General features: G+C 36.1%; 1 protein-coding gene across 2 annotated transcripts in view; it reads right to left on the reverse strand.

Annotated features, from left to right (window-relative positions):
• FBXO8 (F-box protein 8) overlaps positions 1–25,107 on the reverse strand; it is a 45,862-nt gene that overhangs the window by 15,069 nt on the left and 5,686 nt on the right. The window contains exons 3-5 of one of the 2 annotated variants that reach the window (XM_047717414.1): positions 24,616–24,742; positions 22,475–22,547; positions 21,207–21,325 (exon numbers count right to left, since the gene is read on the reverse strand). In XM_047717414.1, coding sequence (XP_047573370.1) covers positions 21,207–21,325; positions 22,475–22,547; positions 24,616–24,742 — 319 coding nt within the window. The remainder of the gene's footprint in view (positions 1–21,206; positions 21,326–22,474; positions 22,548–24,615; positions 24,743–25,107) is intronic. The other variant, XM_047717415.1, reaches the window with a different exon arrangement.

A 25,107-nucleotide genomic window follows, 5' to 3' on the forward strand; every position in this document is an offset into this window, starting at 1 on the left:
TTTGCTAGGAGCTGGTTCTCTGAAAGAATTAATAAGGTTGATAACCCCCTGGCCAGACTTACCAAAAAGAAAACAGAAAGGACCCAAATAAATAAAATCATGAATGAAAGAGGAGAGATCACAACCAACACCAAAGAAATACAAACAATTTTAAGAACATATTATGAGCAACTATACACCAGCAAATCTGACAATCTGGAAGAAATGGATGGATTCCTCAAGACATATAAACAAACTGAACCAGGAAGAAATAGAAAACCTGAACAGACCCATAACCAGTAAGGAGATTGAAGCAGTCACCAAAAATCTCCCAAAAACAAGAGCCCAGGACCAGATAGCTTCCCAGGGGAATTCTACCAAATATTTAAAGAAGAATTAATACCTATTCTCCTGAAACTGTTCCAAAAAATAGAAATGGAAGGAAAACTTCCAAACTCATTTTATGAGGTCAGCATTACCTTGGTCCCCAAACCAGACAAAGACCCCATCAAAAAGGAGAATTACAGACCAATATCTCTGATGAACACAGATGCAAAAATTCTCGCCTAAATACTATCCAATAGGATCCAACAGTACATTAAAAGGATTATTCACCATGACCAAGTGGGATTTATTCCTGGGCTGCATGGTCAGTTCAACATCCACAAAGCAATCAATGTCAAACAACACATTAATAAAAGAAAGAACAAGAACCATATGATACTCTCAATAGATGCTGAAAAAGCATTTGACAAAGTACAGCATCCTTTCCTGATCAAAACTCTTCGAAGTGTAGGGATAGAGAGTACATACCTCAATATCATCAAAGCCATCTATGAAAAACCCACAATGAATATCATTCTCAATGGTGAAAAACTGAGAGCTTTTCCCCTAAGATCAGGAACATGGCAGGGATGTCCACTATCACTATTGCAATTCAACATAGTACTAGAAGTCCTAGCTTCAGCAATCAGACAACAAAAAGAAATTAAAGACATCCAAATTGGCAAAGAAGAAGTCAAACTATCACTCTTTGCAGATGATATGATACTATATGTGGAAAACCCAAAAGACTCCACTCCAAGTCTGCTAGAACTTGTACAGGAATTCAGTAAAGTGTCAGGATATAAAATCAATGCACAGAAATCAGTTGCATTTCAAGTATTTCAGTAGTTCATTGGAAGGAAAAATCACTGTGGGACAGGACATTTAGGTAAGTTTTCCTGGAATACCTATTTCGACGGAGTGGTTTAAATAGCTCAAAATGAGGGGAACACTGGAGATGAAAATTTTAGTCAGTGTTGTATTATATGAGCAAAAGCATTATAAGATAAAAAATCAGGCCATTTTCAGGAAAATAGGGGAACTATCTTGGGTTTGAGAGCCAAGTCTGGAACTAGACTGTAGCAGAAATAGCACTGAATTTTGAGGTAAAGGGTTTATCTTCTCCCTCATATGTAATTGGAAGCCTTGTACGATGAAGCAATGGCCTGCAATATGACAGTAATATAAAGAGAAATAATAAAAGGGAAATTAGACAGTAAGCTACTACAGCTGTCCAGGCTTAAAGCAACAGAAATGCAAAGGAAATAATCTATCCTAAAAACATATGAAAAAACCCACATATGCTATGTATGTATATGAAAATATGATGTGAGAGCATATATTATTATCATGTTGGCTATCAAGTCAAGGAATAATTAAAAGTGAAAGATAAAGTTAACTGATGTTTCTGTCTTAGACAAAAAGGGAAATGATTGACAGGGTGAAAACTCAGGTTAAGAGGGTGTTGATTTAAAGAAAACAGCAATGAGTTTGGACTTCAAAATGTTACCTTCGTATAATGACAGGTAAAACTAGAAAGGCAAAATAGGCATCTGACAATGTAATAAGACATAAAGAAAAAAGTGAGAGTTGAAGGTACAGACTAAGGATACTGAATAATAAGAATTAGTAAAGGAGGAGGCAGAGATGGAAGAAAGCAGAGACAGAATAATGTCCCAGAGGCTAAAAGTCTTTGAAATGTAAAGAAAAGGGTATACAATGCAATTACCTAGTATAATTGAAAGTATAATTACTTAGTATAATTAGAAGAGGGACCAAATCATGCTTCTGTGATTTTGTGAACATAATTTACTCAAACTTTCCAAACCTTATTAGTTTCTTAATCAGTAAAAATCTTATTTAAGTGGCTACTGTGAAGATACGAGAGTGTCTAGCATAGAACATGGCTAATATCCTTTTTCCTTTAGGTAGCTCAAGGAGATGAAAATGAGAAAGAAGGCAGTAGATTTGGTGACTGGGAGAAAAGAAAGTAGTGCCTTTCAAGGGGTCTCTTTCCACAGAGTGATGGGGGCTCAAGTCTAAGAAGAAAGCTAAGGAATGAGCTCAAGGTAAGGAAACTGATAGCACAGTCACTTGAAAAATTTATTAGTACAAAGGAGGAAAAAAATATTAAAGAACACTGAAGGTCAAAGAGAGAAACAACTGTTTTTTCAAGACAATTCTGACCCATGCATATCAGAAGATGCAAGAAAGAGAATCAACAGGGAGAGGAAAAAAGATTGGCAAAGAAACCATAGAGATAATGAAAGCAGCAAGATAGAGAAAAGGGGAGCAGGGGAAAGACTGAAAATACAAGTGGAATCAAAACTCACCATGCTCTGGCCAAGGTCCAAACACTTCCCACTGTAGGCAAGGAGAAAGCCTGCAGAGGACTGACCTGAGGGACAGAGCAGCCCATAACACTGTGGCAGAGTACACTAGCACACACCAAGACATTTCCTGAAGCACCAGATCCTGGAGAGTATATGACCTCTTCTTCATAAAGTCATTACTCTCAGGAGCAAGAAACATAAATGGCCTTCCAAACACAAAGACAGAGACCTAGACAAAATGCTAAGATGGAGAAATTCATCCCAAAAGAAAGAACAAGAAAAGTTCATGGCCAGGGATCTAAGTGAATAAGACAAGTAATATGCCTGATCCAGACTTTAAAGCAATAATCATAAGGATACTAGCTGGCTTTGAGAAACACATAGAAGACACCAAGGTAGTCTCTTGCTGCAGGGATAAAAGAGCTTAAAACCAATCAGGCCAAAATGAAAAATGCAATAACTGAGATTTGAAACTGACTGGACGCAATGACCATAAGGATGAAAGAAGCAGAGTAACCAATTAAGTGATAGAAAAGATAGAATTATTAGAAAGTAATGAAACTGATCAAGAGAGGGAAGGAAAAATCTTGGATCATGAATATAGACTTAAGGAGTTGGTAATGCATTTTTAGACTGGAAGAGAGACAGTAGAGCTGGTTCAGAGATAGGCATATTAAGAAACTGATAAAGGCAGGAAACAGCACATATTGGTTTTCTTCTTAGGGTGCATAAACCATCTAGAAATAGTTGGAAAAGAGCTGAATTGGATCCTACAGTGAACTGGTAAAGATTTCGATTAACAATGGGAATCTACTAGGAATAAATTCCTGTTCCCTGTTCTTTAATTTCACATATGATACACTGGGAATCTACTAGGAATAAACAGAAGGAGTGCCAAGCAAGAAGGGTGATGTTAATGTAATTGGTGATGTTAATGTAATTCATCCCATCTGATTTTTTTTTGTTTGATTTGATAGAACAGATGTTTGCAGTAATTAAAAAAAATAAGAAATTTTGTAAAGTAGACTCCATAGTGTGTTATTAAAAACTTATGCAAATGAGAGCCTCAAGACTTATAGAATCAAATTAGAGTGGTGAACTGTTTTGATGTAATTTGTTTAGGAGGCAAACAAATAATTCAAGAAATCATGAACAATATTAAGAAGGAATTTAGAATCAAGAAAAAAATGTGTTGGATAAAGAAGATGTGGTGTGTATATACACAATGGAATATTATTCAGCCATCAAAAAATGGAATCTTACCATCTGCAAGGACATGGATGGACCTAGAGGGTATTATGCTAAGCAAAGTAGGTCATTTGGAGAAAGACAATTATCATATGATTTCATTCATATGTGGAATTCAAGAAACAGAATAGAGGATCATAAGGGAAGGGTGGAAAAAATAAAGTAGGAAGAAATCAGAGAGGGAGACAAACCATAAGAGATGCTTAACTACAGGAAACAAATTGAGGGCTTCTGGAGGTGAGGGGATACTGGGTGATGGACATTAAGGAGGGCACGTGACATCCGAATGAGAATTGGGTGTTATATACAACTTATGAATCACTAAATTACCTCTGAAACTAACAATACACTATATGTTACTTAATTGAACTTAAAAAATAAAAAGAATATGTTAGGTATTAGTCATCTATTTTTTTATTATTGTAAGAACAGCTCTTTGCACACAATTCATGTTTTAAGATCCTTCTATGTTTCATTCCTTCTATTACATCAATACCCACATTTTCTCTCCCCTTTTAATAAAGTCTTATTTTTTTTTATTTAAATCATTATTATCCATTATTATCTGGTGTGGTTCAGAAGCAAAAATCTACCATACATATATTCAGGATCAGAAATTATACAGGTAACGGAGTGAATTCTACAAAAACAGCTATGCAAAACCAAATAAAAAAGAACCAGCTGTTGTTGCAAACCTGAAACTGACTTTAAAAATATACATTCTTCTAGGGGGGAGGAGTCAAGATGGCGGAGAAGTAGCAGGCTGAGACTACTTCGGGTAGCGGGAGATCAGCTAAATAGCTTATCTAAAGATTGCAAACACCTACAAATCCAACGGGAGATTGAAGAGAAGAAGAACAGCAATTCCAGAAACAGAAAATCAACCACTTTCTGCAAGGTAGGACTGGCGGAGAAGTGAATCCAAAGCGACGGGAAGATAGACCGCGGGGGGAGGGGCCGGCACCCGGCGAGCGGCAGAGCAACAGAGCAAAATCAGGACTTTTAAAAGTCTGTTCCGCTGAGGGACATTGCTCCAGAGGCTTAACTGGGGTGAAGCCCAGGCGGGGTAAGCGCGGCCTCAGGTCCCGCAGGGTCGCAGAAGGATCGGGGCTGTCTCAGTGTCGCAGAGCTTACCGGTATTAGAACGGGGAAGCCGGCTGCAGAGACAGAGCCGAGGAGTGACTCTCAGCTCAGGGTTGCCTTGAACCGGTCGCAGGCTCGGTCAGCTCGGAGCGCGGCCAGAGGCCAGGGTGACGGGAGTCACTTGGCGCTGTTCTCTGAGGGCGCACTGAGGAGTGGGGCCCCGGGCTCTCGGCTCCTCCGGGCCGGAGACCGGGAGGCCGCCATCTTTATTCCCGTCCTCCGGACTCTACAGAAAGCGCTCAGGGAACAAAAGCTCCCGAAAGCGAACCCGAGCGGATGACTCAGCGCGGCCCTGGGTAAGGGCGGTGCAACTCCGCCTGGGGCAAAGACGCTTGAGAATCACTACAACGGGCCCCTCCCCCAGAAGATCTACGGGAAACCCAGCCAGGACCAAGTTCACCTACCAAGGAGAATGGCGGAATTCCAGAGGAGAAGAAAGCAAAGCACGGAACTCATGGCTTTCTCCCCATGATTTTTTAGCCTTGCAGTTAATTTAATTTTTTTTCTTTTTCAATTTTTTTTTTCTTTTTCTCTTCTTCTGCTAAATTTTTTTTTAACTTTTACCGTTTTCTTTTTTTTAACGTTTTTTAAATAGTTTATCTAATATATATATATTTTTTCCTCTTTTTATATTTTTTCTTTATCGGCTTTCTTTTTTTTAATAGTTTTTATTTCTTTCTTTCTGAACCCCTTTTTATCCCCTTTCTCCCCCCTCACAATTCAGGAACTCTTCTGATTTGGCTAAAGCATATTTTCCTGGGGTTGTTGCCACCCTTTTAGTATTTTACTTACTCCTTCATAAACTCTTATCTGGACAAAATGACAAGGCGGAAAAATTCACAACAAAAAAAAGAACAAGAGGCAATACCAAAGGCTAGGGACCTAATCAATACAGACATTGGTAATATGTCAGATATAGAGTTCAGAATGATGATTCTCAAGGTTCTAGCCGGGCTTGAAAAAGGCATGGAAGATATTAAAGCAACCCTCTCGGGAGAGATAAAAGCCCTTTCTGGAGAAATAAAAGAACTAAAATCTAACCAAGTTGAAATCAAAAAAGCTATTAATGAGGTGCAATCAAAAATGAAGGCTCTCACTGCTAGGATAAATGAGACAGAAGAAAGAATTAGCGATATAGAAGACCAAATGACAGAGAATAAAGAAGCTGAGCAGAAGAGGGACAAACAGCTACTGGACCACGAGGGGAGAATTCGAGAGATAAGTGACACCATAAGACGAAACAACATTAGAATAATTGGGATTCCAGAAGAAGAGGAAACAGAGAGGGGAGCAGAAGGTATATTGGAGAGAATTATTGGAGAGAATTTCCCCAATATGGCAAAGGGAACAAGCATCAAAATCCAGGAGGTTCAGAGAACCCCCCTCAAAATCAATAAGAATAGGTCCACACCCATCACCTAATAGTAAAATTGACAAGTCTTAGTGACAAAGAAAAGATCCTGAAAGCAGCCCGGGAAAAGAAGTCTGTAACGTACAATGGTAAAAATATTAGATTGGCAGCAGACTTATCCACAGAGACCTGGCAGGCCAGAAAGAGCTGGCATGATATATTCAGAGTACTAAATGAGAAAAACATGCAGCCAAGAATACTATATCCAGCTAGGCTATCATTGAAAATAGATGGAGAGATTAAAAGCTTCCAGGACAAACAAAAACTGAAAGAATTTGCAAATACCAAACCAGCTCTACAGGAAATATTGAAAGGGGTCCTCTAAGCAAAGAGAGACCCTCAAAGTAGTAGATCAGAAAGAAACAGAGACAATATACAATAACAGTCACCTTACAGGCAATACAATGGCACTAAATTCATATCTCTCAATACTTACCCTGAATGTTAATGGGCTAAATGCCCCAATCAAAAGACACAGGGTATCAGAATGGATAAAAAAACAAAAACCATCTATATGTTGCCTACAAGAAACTCATCTTACACCCGAAGACACCTCCAGGTTTAAAGTGAGGGGGTGGAAAAGAATTTACCATGCTAATGGACATCAGAAGAAAGCAGGAGTGGCAATCCTTATATCAGATCAATTAGATTTTAAGCCAAAGATTATAATAAGAGATGAGGAAGGACACTATATCATACTCAAAGGAACTGTCCAGCAAGAAGTATCAGCAATTTTAAATATCTATGCCCCTAACGTGGGAGCAGCCAACTATATAAACCAATTAATAACAAAATCAAAGAAACACATCGACAAGAATACAATAATAGTAGGGGATTTTAACACTCCCCTCACTGAAATGGACAGATCATCCAAGCAAAAGATCAACAAGGAAATCAAGGCCTTAAATGACACACTGGACCAGATGGACATCACAGATATATTCAGAACATTTCATCCCAAAGCAACAGAATACACATTCTTCTCTAGTGCACATGGAACATTCTCCAGAATAGATCACATTCTTGGTCCTAAATCAAGTCTCAACCGGTATCAAAAGATTGGGATCATTCCCTGCATATTTTCAGACCACAATGCTCTAAAGCTAGAATTCAATAACAAGAGGAAATTTGGAAAGAACCCAAATACATGGAGACTAAACAGCATCCTTCTAAAGAATGAATGGGTCAACCAGGAAATCAAAGAAGAATTGAAAAAATTTATGGAAACAAATGATAATGAAAACACAACGGTTCAGAATCTGTGGGACACAACAAAGGCAGTCCTGAGAGGAAAATATATAGCGGTACAAGCCTTTCTCAAGAAACAAGAAAGGTCTCAGGTACACAACCTAACCCTACACCTAAAGGAGCTGGAGAAAGAACAAGAAAGAAACCCTAAACCCAGCAGGAGAAGAGAAATCATAAAGATCAGAGCAGAAATCAATGAAATAGAAACCAAAAAAACAATAGAACAAATCAACGAAACTAGGAGCTGGTTCTTTGAAAGAATTAATAAGATTGATAAACCCCTGGCCAGACTTATCAAAAAGAAAAGAGAGAGGACCCAAATAAATAAAATCATGAATGAAAGAGGAGAGATCACAACGAACACCAAAGAAATACAATTATAAGAACATACTATGAGCAACTCTACGCCAACAAATTGGACAATCTGGAAGAAATGGATGCATTCCTAGAGACATATAAACTACCACAACTGAACCAGGAAGAAATAGAAAGCCTGAACAGACCCATAACCAGTAAGGAGATTGAAACAGTCATCAAAAATCTCCAAACAAACAAAAGCCCAGGGCCAGACGGCTTCCCGGGGGAATTCTACCAAACATTTAAAGAAGAACTAATTCCTATTCTCCTGAAACTGTTCCAAAAAATAGAAATAAAAGGAAAACTTCCAAACTCATTTTATGAGGCCAGCATCACCTTGATCCCAAAACCAGACAAGGATCCCAACAAAAAAGAGAACTACAGACCAATATCCTTGATGAACACAGATGCGACAATTCTCGCCAAAATACTAGCCAATAGGATTCAACAGTACATTAAAAGGATTATTCACCACGACCAAGTGGGATTTATTCCAGGGCTGCAAGGCTGGTTCAACATCCGCAAATCAATCAATGTGATACAACACATTAATAAAAGAAAGAACAAGAACCATATGATACTCTCCATAGATGCTGAAAAAGCATTTGACAAAGTACAGCATCCCTTCCTGATCAAAACTCTTCAAAGTGTAGGGATAGACGGCACATACCTCAATATTATCAAAGCCATCTATGAAAAACCCACCGCAAATATCATTCTCAATGGAGAAAAACTGAAAGCTTTTCCACTAAGTTCAGGAACACGGCAGGGATGTCCATTATCACCACTGCTATTCAACATAGTACTAGAAATCCTAGCCTCAGCAATCAGACAACAAAAGGAAATTAAAGGCATCCAAATCGGCAAAGAAGAAGTCAAACTATCACTCTTCGCAGATGATATGATACTCTATGTGGAAAACCCAAAAGACTCCACTCCAAAACTGCTAGAACTTGTACAGGAATTCAGTAAAGTGTCAGGATATAAAATCAATGCACAGAAATCAGTTGCATTTCTCTACACCAACAACAAGACAGAAGAAAGAGAAATTAAGGAGTCCATCCCATTTACAATTGCACCCAAAACTATAAGATACCTAGGAATAAACCTAACCAAAGAGACTAAGAATCTATACTCAGAAAACTATAAAGTACTCATGAAAGAAATTGAGGAAGACACAAAGAAATGGAAAAATGTTCCATGCTCCTGGATTGGAAGAATAAATATTGTGAAAATGTCTATGCTACCTAAAGCAATCTACACATTTAATGCAATTCCTATCAAAGTACCATCCATTTTTTTCAAAGAAATGGAACAAATAATCCTAAAATTTATATGGAACCAGAAAAGACCTCGAATAGCCAAAGGAATATTGAAAAAGAAAGCCAAAGTTGGTGGCATCACAATTCCGGACTTCAAGCTCTATTACAAAGCTGTCATCATCAAGACAGCATGGTACTGGCACAAAAACAGACACATAGATCAATGGAACAGAATAGAGAGCCCAGAAATGGACCCTCAACTCTATGGTCAACTCATCTTCGACAAAGCAGGAAAGAATGTCCAATGGAACAAAGACAGCCTCTTCAATAAATGGTGTTGGGAAAATTGGACAGCCACATGCAGAAAAATGAAATTGGATCATTTCCTTACACCACACACGAAAATAGACTCAAAATGGATGAAGGATCTCAATGTGAGAAAGGAATCCATCAAAATCCTCGAGGAGAACACAGGCAGCAACCTCTTCGACCTCAGCCGCAGCAACATCTTCCTAGGAACATCACCAAAGGCAAGGGAAGCAAGGGCAAAAATGAACTTTTGGGATTTTATCAAGATCAAAAGCTTTTGCACAGCAAAGGAAACAGTTAAAAAAACCAAAAGACAACTGACAGAATGGGAGAAGATATTTGCAAATGACATATCAGATAAAGGGCTAGTGTCCAAAATCTATAAAGAACTTAGCAAACTCAACACCCAAAGAACAAATAATCCAATCAAGAAATGGGCAGAGGACATGAACAGACATTTCTGCAAAGAAGACATCCAGATGGCCAACAGACACATGAAAAAGTGCTCCATATCACTCGGCATCAGGGAAATACAAATCAAAACCACCATGAGATATCACCTCACACCAGTCAGAATGGCTAAAATTAACAAGTCAGGAAATGACAGATGCTGGCGAGGATGCGGAGAAAGGGGAACCCTCCTACACTGTTGGTGGGAATGCAAGCTGGTGCAACCACTCTGAAAAACAGCATGGAGGTTCCTCAAAATGTTGAAAATAGAACTACCCTATGACCCTGCAATTGCACTGCTGGGTATTTACCCTAAAGATACAAACATAGTGATCCGAAGGGGCACATGCACCCGAATGTTTATAGCAGCAATATCTACAATAGCCAAACTATGGAAAGAACCTAGATGTCCATCTACAGACGAATGGATAAAGAAGATGTGGTATATATACACAATGGAATACTATGCAGCCATCAAAAGAAATGAAATCTTGCCATTTGCGACGACGTGGATGGAACTAGAGGGTATCATGCTTAGCGAAATCAGTCAATCGGAGAAAGACAACTCTCATATGATCTCCCTGATATGAGGGAGAGGAGATGCAACATGGGGGGTTGAGGGGGTAGGAGAAGAGTAAATGAAACAAGATGGGATTGGGAGGGAGACAAACCATAAGTGACTCTTGATCTCACAAAACAAACTGAGGGTTGATGGGGGGAGGGGGTTGGGAGAGGGGGTGGGGTTATGGATATTGGGGAGGGTATGTGCTATGGTGAGTGTTGTGAAGTGTGTAAACCTGGCGATTCGCAGACCTGTACCCCTGGGGATAAAAATATATGTTTATAAAGCTGTAAAAAAAAAAAAAAAAAAGAAAGAAAGGATGAATCCCCAAGTTTTGTAGCAACATGGACGGGACTGGAAGAGATTATGCTGAGTGAAATAAGCCAAGCAGAGAGAGTCAATTATCATATGGTTTCACTTATTTGTGGAGCATAACAAATAGCATGGAGGACAAGGGGAGATGGAGAGGAGAAGGGAGTTGAGGGAAATTGGAAGGGGAGGTGAACCATGAGAGACTATGGACTCTGAAAAACGATCTGAGAATTTTGAAGGGGTGGGGGGTGGGAGGTTGGGGGCACCAGGTGGTGGGTACTGTAGAGGGCACGGATTGCATGGAGCACTGGGTGTGGTGCAAAAATAATGAATACTGTTATGCTGAAAAAAATAAAAAAATAAAGTATGTAAAAAAAAATATATATATACATTCTTCTAAGCATGATACATTCTAGTTCATGCTTAGTGAAATAAGTCAATTGGAGAAAGACAACTAAGATCTCCCTGATATGAGGAAGTGGAGATGCAACATGGGGGGTTAAGGGGGTAGGAGAAGAACAAATGAAACAAGATGGGATTGGGAGGGAGACAAACCATAAGTGACTCTTAATCTCACAAAACAAACTGAGGGTTGCTGGGGGGAGGGGGATTGGGAGAGGGGGGTGGGGTTATGGACATTGGGGAGGGTATGTGCTATGGTGAGTGTTGTGAAGTGTGTAAACCTGGCGATTCACAGACCTGTACCCCTGGGGATAAAAATATATGTTTATAAAAAATAAAAAATTATAAAAAATTACATTCTTAATTAAGAAACAAAAACAAAAACAAAAACCACTGACCACTGGTACTGAAAGTATTGGCTACTGGCACAGAGAGTTGGTAGAAACATTATGTAGCAGTCTGTATCAATAACAGAAATCACTCCAAAAACAAAACTGGTGATATCTTTGTTTTCCTAGAGAACAGCATAATATAGATATTTAGAAAAAAACTCGCTTTAATTAAATTTGTTCCAATTTGCTTTTGTATACAATGTAAAATCCAGAACCACGATTACTATTTTTCAGGTAACAAACGTATCCTTAGAGCATTACATAATAGAAAGCAAACTGGACACCACATTTTTAAAGAACATTTGAAGACTTTTAAAATAACAATCTTTAAATTTTAACAATAAATATTCGTAAAATAAAATATATATAAAATAACATAGTTCAATCTAGATTTCCAACTTTTCTTTCAGTGAGAAGAGATATAATAATATTCAAATATGTATTGCAGCCACAGTGAAATGAACAATTGAAATGTCATCTTTTCACATTAAAAATAATGTAAAAATTAAGAGTCGCTTATGATTTGTCTCCCTCCCAATTCCATCTTGTTTCATTTACTCTTCTCCTACCCCCTTAACCCCCCATGTTGCATCTCCTCTCCCTCATATCAGGGAGATCATATGATAGTTGTCTTTCTCCGATTGACTTATTTCGCTAAGCATGATACCCTCTAGTTCCATCCACGTCATCGCAAATGGCAAGATTTCATTTCTTTTGATGGCTGCATAGTATTCCATTGTGTATATATACCACATCTTCTTTATCCATTCATCTGTTGATGGACATCTAGGTTCTTTCCATAGTTTGGCTATTGTAGACATTGCTGCTATAAACATTCGGGTGCATGTGCCCCTTCGGATAACTACGTTTGTATCTTTAGGGTAAATACCCAGCAGTGCAATTGCTGGGTCATAAGGTAGTTCTATTTTCAACATTTTGAGGAACCTCCATGCTGTTTTCCAGAGTGGTTGCACCAGCTTGCATTCCCACCAACAGTGTAGGAGGGTTCCCCTTTCTCCACATCCTCGCCAGCATCTGTCATAAGCGACTCTTAATCTCACAAAACAAACTGAGGGTTGATGGGGGGAGGGGGGTTGGGAGTGGGGTGGGATTATGGACACTGGGGAGGGTATGTGCTATGGTGAGTGCTGTGAAGTGTGTAAACCTGGTGATTCACAGACCTGTACCCCTGGGGATAAAAATATATTATATGTTTATAAAAAATAAAATTAAAAATAAATAAATAAATAAATAAATAAAAATAAACATACCTAAGGCAAATTAACACTCACAAAATGAAAGTACAACATTATATTGAGGGCTTTATCTCTTTCATTTGCTTTTTTTCTTAACTGAGCAGAGATTAAAGAATTATTTTTTAAGTAAAAAAAAATAATGTAAAAATTAAGAGACACAAAAAATGTTATGGATATTTATTTTAGTAAAAAATAGCACAATAAAGAGAAGTCAGCCTTTTATAGGTTAAACGGAGTATTCCTATTGTCTTGTTTGAAAATAGTACTGATGGTGATATTATTTCTTCTTTTTTATAGTGCTTTCAGAATCACTTAAGCAAGATGCAAAATCTATTAATTTTTGTTCAGTTGGCAGTTCTCACTCTCCATATTTAATCAGAGAATATATATTCTATAGTTAAGGGAAAAAAACACATAGAACTTGAACAGATGAAATCCATATGGGGATATATATATATATATATATACACATACATAGAGTGCAAAATTAAATTAACACCTTGTTTTTTAGTTGCAGCAAGGTAAATGGAGAAGATTACTTAATAAGCAAGTTAAGACTAAGTATGGACGTTTTTGTTCTGTCATTTCATTTTGTTCTACCCACAAACTTTTGCAGGGTTTTCATCTGCAAGTTTCCATACCACTTTCCTCTGTTGTAACAATGACCTTCAGCATAAACTTTAGAAATAACACATATTGCTTTTTTCATGTTAATTTAAGCTGTTCATGCGTAGTGTAATTGTTATTCCTAACCTAGTCACTAGAGTCCATGACTAAAGTAAAAACTATGCCAAGGTTCTTAAAGTTGTTCTATATAGAGAGACTACACAATTGACAAGAAAAGTGTTCCTCTTATTGAGGTGCCTACAGGTAGGCTACTTATTCAGTGGAAGCCTCTGTGTGACTTAGTTATAATTAAGAGGAAAATATGTCATGACAACTGGGACAGAAATGTTAAGATGATTTTGATGTCAGTTTGAAATATGAACTGCAGATTCCAGTCTTGTCTGTTCCCTAGGAAGAACAGAGAGCACACACCGTCCATGCTTATGTGGGAGAAGTGACAGTTGCGACGAGACAGTGCTGATATACTGCAGTCAATTCCTTCTTCTTTTTTTTTTTTAAATTAATAGATTATATTTGTTAGAGCAGTTTCAGTTTTGCAATGTGAACAAAAGTACAGACAGTTCCCATCTTGGCTCCACCCCTCAATGTGCCCACCCCATCCAGTTTCCCCTAGTATAAGCATCTTGCGTTGGTGCATTGGTCACCCAATTCCTTCTTGTACCATTACTGAAAGTGGTCAGAAGGAGACATTCTGGAGGATAATGAAGAATCATACTGTTCAGTTTCAAGTATGAAATATGGAATGAAATCAACTTATTTACAGACCCTGTTTGAAGTGGCAAGGATTTCAGCTTTCTAAAACAATTTATGGGTTTTTTTTTTCCATACATCAGAGTGTACAATGTTGATGAACTGCTAAGAATAATCACACATACACCCTAAATTATTTCTAGCCAGAAGATGTTAATGGGAAATCTCACACAAAGGAGGGATAGTTCAAAGAAAATCTAAAGAAAAATGAAAATCCTTCTAATGGAGTCTAGGGGAAATGCAGAAATGTAAGACAGATCATTGTGCTTCTTTTTTCATAGGCAAGAAAGCAATAACATCAGACAAAAATCACATAAAGGTCATTATCTAGGTTTTAAATAACAAATAAAAGTTAGTTCCTATTAATTAGTTTTAATAGACTCAATCAGAAAAAGCATCACACTTTGAGTTCTAATAGTCCCCAAAAGTGTCACTCCGCTGACGGGAATAGATCAATAAGATGAAGAACATGATGTTAATTTTTAATGATAAATTACTACTATTAACATTATTGATAAGTTGCTGGTAGCTAAAGTAAGTTACTTGGAAAGGCCCCTTCTTCTCTAAACTGTCTATAAATTAGAAAAAGAAAGCATTCTAGTCAAAATCTGGAAATAAAACTCTATTAGGTGAAGGTACAATTAATAATTCAAACTAAGGAGAAAGTAACACTTTTGAAAACAATACTGGCTAATTTAGAATTCCTGCTTAATAAAAATCACATGCAAATAGATATAAATGACCAACTTGACTTTGATAAATAAAAATTTTCTCATATTACCTAGATTCTAATATGTACATTTATAAATATGGTTTAATAGCCCTGAAACAATTTTGAAATAAACAACATTAAGAAAAAACTCTAAGTCTTCAAGGAAGACAAACAGAGAAGCAAGCTGGGATTTAAACAGTAGTTTCACTGCCAGCACATGTGTACACTTCTTCATGTAATTACAGTATCTGTTCATCCTACCTATATTCAGACACGACGCAGGTTTTAATCTGAACGTAATTTTGGATGCCTAATTACTGTTTAAAATGACCTTAAAAAGATTAAGCATCACCAATAACACAAAAAGTTACTGTATATGCAAAACAGTGTTCATCACATGCTAGAAAATGAAATTAAAGGTAAAGGGCATTATCATTTCAAAGCTAGCAGATGTTGGTGTGACTGATACATACATTATGAAGGAACATTACTCAGGTGTCAAATATTTATCTACTAGGATCCGAAAGTTAAGGGAGGATGAACCTCAAGGCCTACAGCAGTGTTTGGCTCTTCATAGTTTAAGCTGTCATAGTTGTACCTCTAGTATAAATATAAAGCTACATTATGGGGAGCACTTAGAGGCACTAAGCATTTAGCATACACTATTTAATATTCACAGTAACATACTGTATATCACAAATATTATTGTCTTCATTTTATAGATGGGGAAACTGAAGCCCAGAGGTTAAATAATTCACATGGTCTAAGTCATAGAATTAGTAAGTGGAGAGATACTTAATAAATATTTGCTGAATGAATGTTTGAATCTGTACAAAGCCTCCAGGTGGCTTTCAAGAGAAGCTATCAAATTTTAAGGATTATATAATTAAACTAAGGGGTTAAAAAAGAATAGAAATAACCACAACAAAAACTTGGGAGTTGGATTAAAACTCCAGCATACTTTGAAATGCCTCAAATTATAAACTCTCAAAACTTGGGAGTCACCAGTACAAATAATAAAAAGCAACAGGTCACGATATCTTTACTTGCTAATGGCCAAAGTGGTTCACAAAGATCTTAACATTTTTATTATAAAGAAGACATCTTCAAAATATTTATGACATGAAAGAAAATGTTATATAATATTAGGAATAAATGTATACTACAATTAATTGGTAATACATTTGCATTAATGCAGTGTTTCCTTTATATTTTCATATTTCAAAGGCTGCAGTTAGGGGCACCTGGATGGCTCAGTCATTAAGCATCTGCCTTCGGCTCAGGTCATGATCCCAGAGTCTTTGGATCTATCCCTGAAGACCCTGGGATCGAGTCCCACATTGGGCTCCCTGCTCAGCAGGAAGCCTGCTTCTCCCTCTCTCACTCCCCCTTGGTTGTGTACTCTCTCTCACTGTCTCTCTCTGTCAAATTAATAAATAAAATCTTTTTTAAAAAGTCGCAATTAATTTGATGGATGCAGTACAACTGATAACATCCAAGAACTGAGGAAATATTATTTTTTAGATTTCTGATAAAGATTCATCTTTTAGAGTGACATTTACTGTGGTATTGGTATTCACAATTGCTACATTCAGACAAGATGTGTAGGACAAGATGTGTTCTACACAAGATGATTGGACACAAGATGTGTCCAATTTTGGACATTAAAATTGAGAACTTAGGTCTGGAAAGGGTTGTAAAATTTCACTGAAACTGGTCACAGCAGATAACAAAGAACATGGACGTATTAAGATGGTCAGGATACTGCGAGGAAATAAAAGGTAAACAAATTTTTACTTGAATTGTACTTAAAATATTAATACAATATTGTAAATTCACCAGGTATAGGCATCTAAATTGGCAACAATAGAAAAATTCAAGCAAAAAAATTTTTTTTGCTCATTTCAGCACTGCACATTTTAAAATTTGTAGCATGGTTGCTGTGGTGCTAAAATATTCTACCTTTATTCTTTCTTCTAGTTGAAAGTTCTAGATTAATACATTGCCCACTAATTTCTGTTTATATTTACCCTAGGTAATTCACACTAAATGAGGTAACAGTATCTCCTATGACGTACTAGGGGGAAAACAAAAGCAAAATGCATCAGGTGGTTTGACTGATGAATAAGCTATAGAATATTCTAGGTCTGAATCTCTTGTTCAATTATATTAAGATGAAAGAGGGCCTGGGAAATTTGTTTCCCTTTGAAGCTTCTAAAGGGTTTACCCTAAGTCCACATACTTCTGTGGACTCCTTGTATATCACATACTGGAATGATTCAGTGACAAGCGAAGGGGAGGGTAGTCAAGATCTATTATGGTCAGGGCAGTGTGTAAAATAAAGTTGACCTGAAAGACACAGGATAAAGTTACCTACTTAAATGTAAAATTAACACACGATGGATCAGATTAAAAAGAGAGAAGATATATCCATCCATACGTACCATATACATGCATGTTGCCCTCAAAAAAGTGAATGGCCTCCAGTTTAGTATGACCTGACTCGTCATAACCAGACTGAAAATATTAAATTATGTAGCCAGAGGGTAATATTCAGTATCTGAGAGGCATAGTTTTTCACTTTGACTCTAATACAAATCAAGAGAAAGGGGTTTTGCAAATTAACTTGAGTGTTTTAGCTTTCTCGGGTAAATAATTTCAATAGAGAAAGCTTTTCAAGCTATATACAGTGACAGACTCCTCTCCGTGTCAACTAGTTCCCTTGCTCTGACTAGATTCTCATCAGCAAATTGGGGATAAAATTAATTTGCTAACAAAAATTAGCACTGTTTATTCTTATAAAAATAATTTGTGTTCAGGATTACGTATCAAATTCTTAATGAGTCCATGTAATGATGATGGTGATGATGATGCACTAGGATGCTCTTGATTGCAAACAACAGGAACCCCTATTCAAAAAAGTAAAGGGATTTACTTTCTTATGCAATGAGAAATTTCAAAGTATTTTGGCTCCAAGGTTGTTAGGCTCATGGACCCAATACTTTCTTCCTAATGTTCTATTTGCCTGTGTTAATAGCACTCATGGCTGCAAAATGGCTGCATCTGTTCCCATCATTATACACTCATACATTAGTCCCAGAAGTATACACATGTACAGGTATGTACACATACACACAGATATGGTATTACCTTCTTTTGTCTCTATTTTGAAACTTAAAATTTTCTTTGCCCATGTTTCTTCCAATCTTATAGGTCAGAACTAGACAGCATGGACACCAAGCCAAGAGGAATAATATTATCATGATTATCTTGGAATAATCTGTGTACAACTCCTGAGGCTGGGAATGGAGCTATCCTTTCAGCTGCCTGAAGTTCTTTATCTAGTAATAGTCTAAGTGAATATCTGAGTAGTCTAAGTGATGTGATTTAAACCCTGTCCATACAGGTCTATGTGATTTTTTTTTAATTCCTTTTATGATAGGATATAGGGGTATTAGAAAGACCTTGAAGACATCTCCTGAGTTCCACTTCTATCCTTCTGTTTTCCCCACTTTGTGGGAAAAACTATTTTCCACTGATAACTAGGCTTCATTATTTCAACCACAGCATAATTACCGACCCTCATCCTTTTTTTTGTCATTTTTGATCAGTGGCAGGAGGACCTATAACCGCAAGTAGATAGTCTCAGCAACCAATCTGAATTGTTGTGCCACTTATCAATAATCCTCCTTTGGGTACTAAGGCTTCTAAGCCAGTAGAGCCCAGAAATAAAAGAAGCAGAAAAACACATTCAGTAAGTGGCCCACTAGTGAAACTCATGCTGCAGATGCTTGGGCCTGCCTCAAAGCCATTTCACTCTTTTCATTGCTTTACCATCTTAGTCACAGTTGCTAAATCATGGTAACTCTAAACCAATTAGTAATCTCATCTATTCTGTTCTCAATAGGTCTAGGAATGTTCATGTGATTCAGTATGTCTATTAGAAATCAGGAGAAGTACATGAAAGGCTCCTGATTTTTCTTCCTAATAAGCATAAGAAATTCGAGGAGAGTTTCTTTGTTTTGCCCCCATCTTTGTGCTGAGGATACTTTCATACAAGGATGTGACATTTTGAGTGGTGGTGGCCAACTTACTATCAAAAGAAAGTAGAAGTCAACAACACACCTTAAGAGTCTGTGATGAGATCAGTCTATCACTGAAATAACTCTCGGATACCCACATATGGGTCTCTTTGGAGGTAAATATACATGGGTAAGCCACTATTAAACTGTTTGTTCCAGCCAAAACACCCTATGTGATACATATAGGAGAAAGTGGGCAGTATATGTACCAAACTTAAAAGCATCCTAGTGGCCTATCAGCCTTCGCTGAAAAATGTGTTGCAAGAGATAGAGTTAGTATAGAGAATGAGATATCAAGGGTATAATGATAAATTATCTGTATAAATTATTTGGTATGAATGCCTGTATCAATGTCTAAAGGTAATTATTTGAATTCAATATTTCTATCAGGTTTGTTGTCCTACCCTTATTTTACAAAGTAACATTTTCTGTAACATACTAGATGACAATCAAAATATAGAACATAGATAAATCTCTCAGTCTTTCAAGGCACAACTCTAAGTTTTAATTTTTTTTTGTAATACTATCAGACAAAAGGAGAGAGAACAAATATAAATTCATAGACTTTCAAAAGAAAAAAGATTACCCACAAAATAGGCATCAGATAACTGTCAGTGAACAAGAGGGTATTCAAGCTAGGTGTCTATCCATTTAGGAACATATATTTATTTACACATAGTAAGATACAGATAATCTATACTAGCATATCGCAGAATGTGTCCCCTGGAATGTTACTTTACCAAAGGGAAAAAACAAGAAAAAGATACTGTCAATATGTCAATAATGACAATATGTCAAATAAATTTGGATACTACTACTTATAACACACACTCACAATGTGCACCAATGTATTAAAGACTTGGAAAAGTTATTCATTAAATAAGCCAACTAATCGTAACCTATCATGGTCAAATTTATTAGACTTGGGAACTCCTTTGACTATGTTCTTTAACCTGTGGAATAATTATTCAAAAGAATACATTTGGAAAATGCTTATCTGTACATTCTGATGATACCAATCAGGGCTTTCTATGTCTAGGAATAAAAATAAAAGTTATTTTTCATTGCTGTTGCTATGCTATGAAGTAATGGTATTAAACATTTTGCTGTTGTGTACTGGAGCAGAAAGTTGGTAAGATTTACTATCTGAGTATAAACTCCTGAGTTCCTTTTTAAAATGGAAAACTACAAATTTCCCATTTATATTTTAGCTGGTCCAACAACAAAAAGAATACATTATCATGAAAATAAATTGCATGTGCATTTCCACCTAAAATATATACACAGGTTCAATTTAAAATATTTCTCGTAACAGATTCTAACCCAGATCAATCTAATAATTATGCAGAAAATTATATGCATGCATGTGGGTCTTCCTCTATGAAGGCAAGAAAACTGTGCTTATATAATAGTTAAGACTGTTTTTAACTGATCCCAATGGGAACATTATTATCTTTTTTAAGATTTATTTATTTATTTGAGAGAGAGAGAGAGTACGTGAGCATGGTTGGTGGTGGGGCAGAGGAAGACTCTCCAGCAGACTCCCACTGAGGGGCTCGATCCCACGGAGCCTGAGATTGTGACCTGAGCTAAAACCAAGAGTCCAATGCTCAACTGACTTAGCCACCCAGGTCTCCTGAGAATATTATTTAAAAAAAAATTTAAACATATTTACACAAACAAAAGTAAAACCTATAATGTATTGAAATTAAACCATGTTTGCTCCCCAATTTTTCGGAATTGAAATTTAAAAATAACTAGGTCAAGAAAGATGTTTCATACCAAATGGAGCTCAAGGAATATAGCTAATTGGTTGAGAGGATAAATTATTTTATTATAATACTGCTAGCAAAATAAAATCAACACACGTAACTTGTACATGCAGGGGAAATACAGCCTAATGTAAACAGATGGTTTTTAGCACATTCCTCTACTAGAATGTGGTCACCTGCCACAAAGTACACAAGCTCATGCACAAGATCAAGACTTTACATACAGCTGAGATCACAGGTCATGCAGATAACAACAGCGTGCTAGATAATCGTACCACAAACTGGGCGGATGTTCTCCCCCACCCCATGAGCCACTGCCAGCAGTTGCTGTGGAGTTTGGTTACCCATATCCGTGACATGAACGATGTCCTTTGGAGAATCTTGTTCCCTGTGGCTGTAAGTATTCTTATTTTTATAATACTTTAATGATGCTTGCTATCAAAATGATAAGTACAGAACTAGAAATTATGGAAAAGTAGACTTTTTATAATACTGAACAATTATACACATCTTACCTCAGGTACTTAAAATAAACACTTATATTTACACATATCATCAAAACTAATTTACTTCTCAGGCTTAAATGAACCCAAAATTGCTGCTCCAATTAGAGGGGAAAAATATTAACCTCCAAATAAAAAGTACTTCCTGATTTCTAGCACTCAAAAAACTTGGCAAGAGTCATTCTAAGACCTGGCTAAAGTATGACTCATACAGATTAAGTTCTATATAAAAACATCTATTAGGATAACTCTTTTAATTACATGATTTTAATTCTGAAGGCTTGACTTGGATAAACAACCAAGTGATACTATTTATGTTTGTCAACAAAATAAAATATAGAATATAGTCATTAAAATACTTTCCCTCATTTCTCTGCATCTACAAGTGTATTTATCTCTATGTCCTTCTTTGCCTATTTATAACGTAGGTGCATTCTGCTAAAGATAGTATTCTATTTTGTTATCAGGTAACACCTGCTAAGCTACTGATGTTCATAAAAGGATAGAATCAGAATTCTGGAACCACAAGTCACTCTGGAAGGTTCAGCTCAATGCCTCTTGAGAGCCCCTTTCAGAGACTGAATTCAACTTTCTGGAATGCTCCAGAATATCTTTAAGTCAAGCAAGGGAGTGAAGAAAAAGAAAATACAGCCAACTCTCAATAACAATGGAAGGTAGGATGGTTAAGTAAAATCTGAAGATCTAAAAATCTTATTTTATTTTATTTATTTTATTTTATTTTATTTTAAAGATTTTATTTATTTATTTGACAGAGAGAGATCACAAGTAGGCAGAGAGGCAGGCAGAGAGAGAGGGGGAAGCAGGCTCCCTGCTGAGCAGAGAGAACCCGATGCGGGGCTCGATCCCAGGACCCTGAGACCATGACCTGAACCGAAGGCAGAGGCTTTAACCCACTGAGCCACCCAGGTGCCCCTAAAAATCTTATTTTAATTAATAACTTCAATCCTCTCTTAGCAAACATTTGACTTAAAAAAACTTTAAAAAGTTTTGTTAGATAAAAAGAGGTCTTTTAATGTTACTTTTCTTCTCTGTCCACTCCTCCAAACACAGTAGAGGAGGTATAACAAGAATTCTATAATCTGATATCTGTAGCTGCAAAGATGGAAACATATTTTGACATCTAGCTTTTCCAACTTAGAGATTTAAAACTATCCATACCATATTCTAGTAAATGAGGGCCTATCTATGGTTTCATCTTTGCATAAAAATGATGGCTTTATAATTTGTTTTAAAAATTGGTACTGCTTTAGCAAGGAATGACTACTTACCATAATTAATACCAGCAGTTTCATCCAACTTTTCTGACTTTGTAAATATACCAGTACTTACCAAGTTATACTTTCCTTAGAATGTACCAAGTTATTACTTTCCTTAGAATGTAACATTGCAAGTGATATGAATTAAAGATGACAGTTCTACTCATTATCAGTATAATTCATGACAGGAACCAGAATGCCTTAATAAATTGGGCATAATAAGACTGGAGCTTGCAACAGCTGCCTTTCCTTACATATCTAAAGTAAAATACTGTACTATTCTGCCAAGATTCTCCAGTAATCATCATTTCACTAACTTAAGAGAGTGACACAATATATGTATCTTATTATAAAGTTCGTCATATGAACTGTTTTAACTAGCTGCAAGTAATGTCAAATGCTAGCAAACAGAATAACGAAGTCTTTGAAACCATGTCATTCTTCAAATACGTTAAGTAGAAGAATATCTTGTACAGAGTAGCTATGCCATAGTGCAAGATCAAAAAGTGACATGCTCACTGTTGCTACATATTTAGAAGGAACAGAACTTGGATCTGACAAAAAATAAAGTAAAAACAATTGTCTTTTATGATGAAATGCAGCAGAAAAAAATTTGCAATCAAGGGATAAGTTATAAAACCTAAATTTATAAGTTTATTCATTTGCCTTCTAAATTAACTATCAGTCCTCTATTCAATCTGAATGTCAAAACTCTTAAACAGTAGTGAGAGAACAGATTTCTTAATTTAAATATGTATATTAGGCTCTATAATATATAGATTTTTATATTTGTGGTGCTAAGACTTAACTGATAATGGATGGTGTTTCAGTAAAGCTTTGCAATGGTGTTATATTTTTTATTTGTATATAAGAAGTTAAGAAATCATATGTAATAAGTAAAAATCAATTTTTAAAATGTCATTTGTATTATATGCATATTTATAAAATCAGTATTTGCATGATATTCAAATATTTTATATGGGGAAACAGGTTTTTAATTATAATATAGCTAAAGTTAAGATATTTTTAAAAATTTGATACATTTTGCATATGTATGCATACATTTGTATATGCATGCATATATTTGATATATTTGCATAATTTAAATAGTCCTTTAATACCTCTACAACAAATGAAAAAAAGTTGGTTTTTGAAAATTAAATCAAAATAACTGCCAGTTAAATTTTTCCACAGAAAAGAATTCAACTATAAGTAGTAGTTCTGAGGGCTGTATAATTTGTTAGATTTCTAAAAATAAGCCTAGTAGACATTTAAACATTTCTGAGGAAAAAAAAAAAAAAACATCATTTCTGAGAATCTGTACTTTCCAGGATATATATTAAAGCAAGAATGGAGGGGAAAAATCAGTGAAAGCATGGTCTTCATATTTTGATATTTTGATAAAATTATTCGATTTTATGGCAATCTATAAGCAGTTTCTATGGCAACAGGGACTGTTAAAGGCATTAAGAAGACAACATTTTGATGTGTCACCAATGAACAATGTCCTTTGTGATTGTCTCTGATAAAAATAGCCTCGCTACTAAATAGAAAAATAAAACAGGAAGAAAATGCTGCAGATAAAATCTGATGAACATATTCTGTGCTCTCCACATATAATGCAGTCATATTGTAATCAGGTCCAGCAGAGGACTGCATATATGTCATGGAAGCTGCCACACAACATGAGCAGGTAGAAAGATTTAAAATGTGAGTTGGTAAGGTAAAGAGAAATGACTATGTTACCTAGCATTAACTTTACTTAGTGGGCTTCTCAGTCATTTCCTCATTGAACAGGAATATTCAATGACCTGTTACTTTACTTACAAGTTTATTATATTGGAAAGCTGCAGTAAGATCATAATAAAGTTCAACTCTTCCAAATACTCAAGTTCTTCACTTACCTCCTCTGGGTTAGCATTAAAGGTAAGGCTGCCTTCATCCAGCTGCATATACAATTTTCTGAAAGAAAATCCTAGAGGTGGGTTCTTATTATATATGGAACAGTGACCCCAAGTGGATTTACACAACCTGTAAAAGATAAAATCAGACAAGAAAACATTACTATATTTAATTTCCTAAGTTAAACATGTATACACATGATAAAATACTAACATGAAATTTATAGCTTGAAAGTTGAGAATGTTTAATTCTGTACTTGTTTTTTATTTGTTTACTAGAGTATGACAAATGCCTTCAATTTAGGAATTCTGATAGTACTTAATAAACATGAGTTAAAGATTAATAATATTCATGAGTACTATTTGAAATTAAATAGAAACTACTACTAATAATAGCAATGATAGCTATTTATTTAAAACATTTACCCAGTGCTTACTAGATGTCAGGCACTATTTAAAACATTATACGAGTATTAATTTGCTTAATCTTTACAA

The sequence above is a fragment of the Lutra lutra genome, chromosome 2 (assembly GCF_902655055.1).
Source record: "Lutra lutra chromosome 2, mLutLut1.2, whole genome shotgun sequence".
NCBI lineage: Eukaryota > Metazoa > Chordata > Mammalia > Carnivora > Mustelidae > Lutra > Lutra lutra.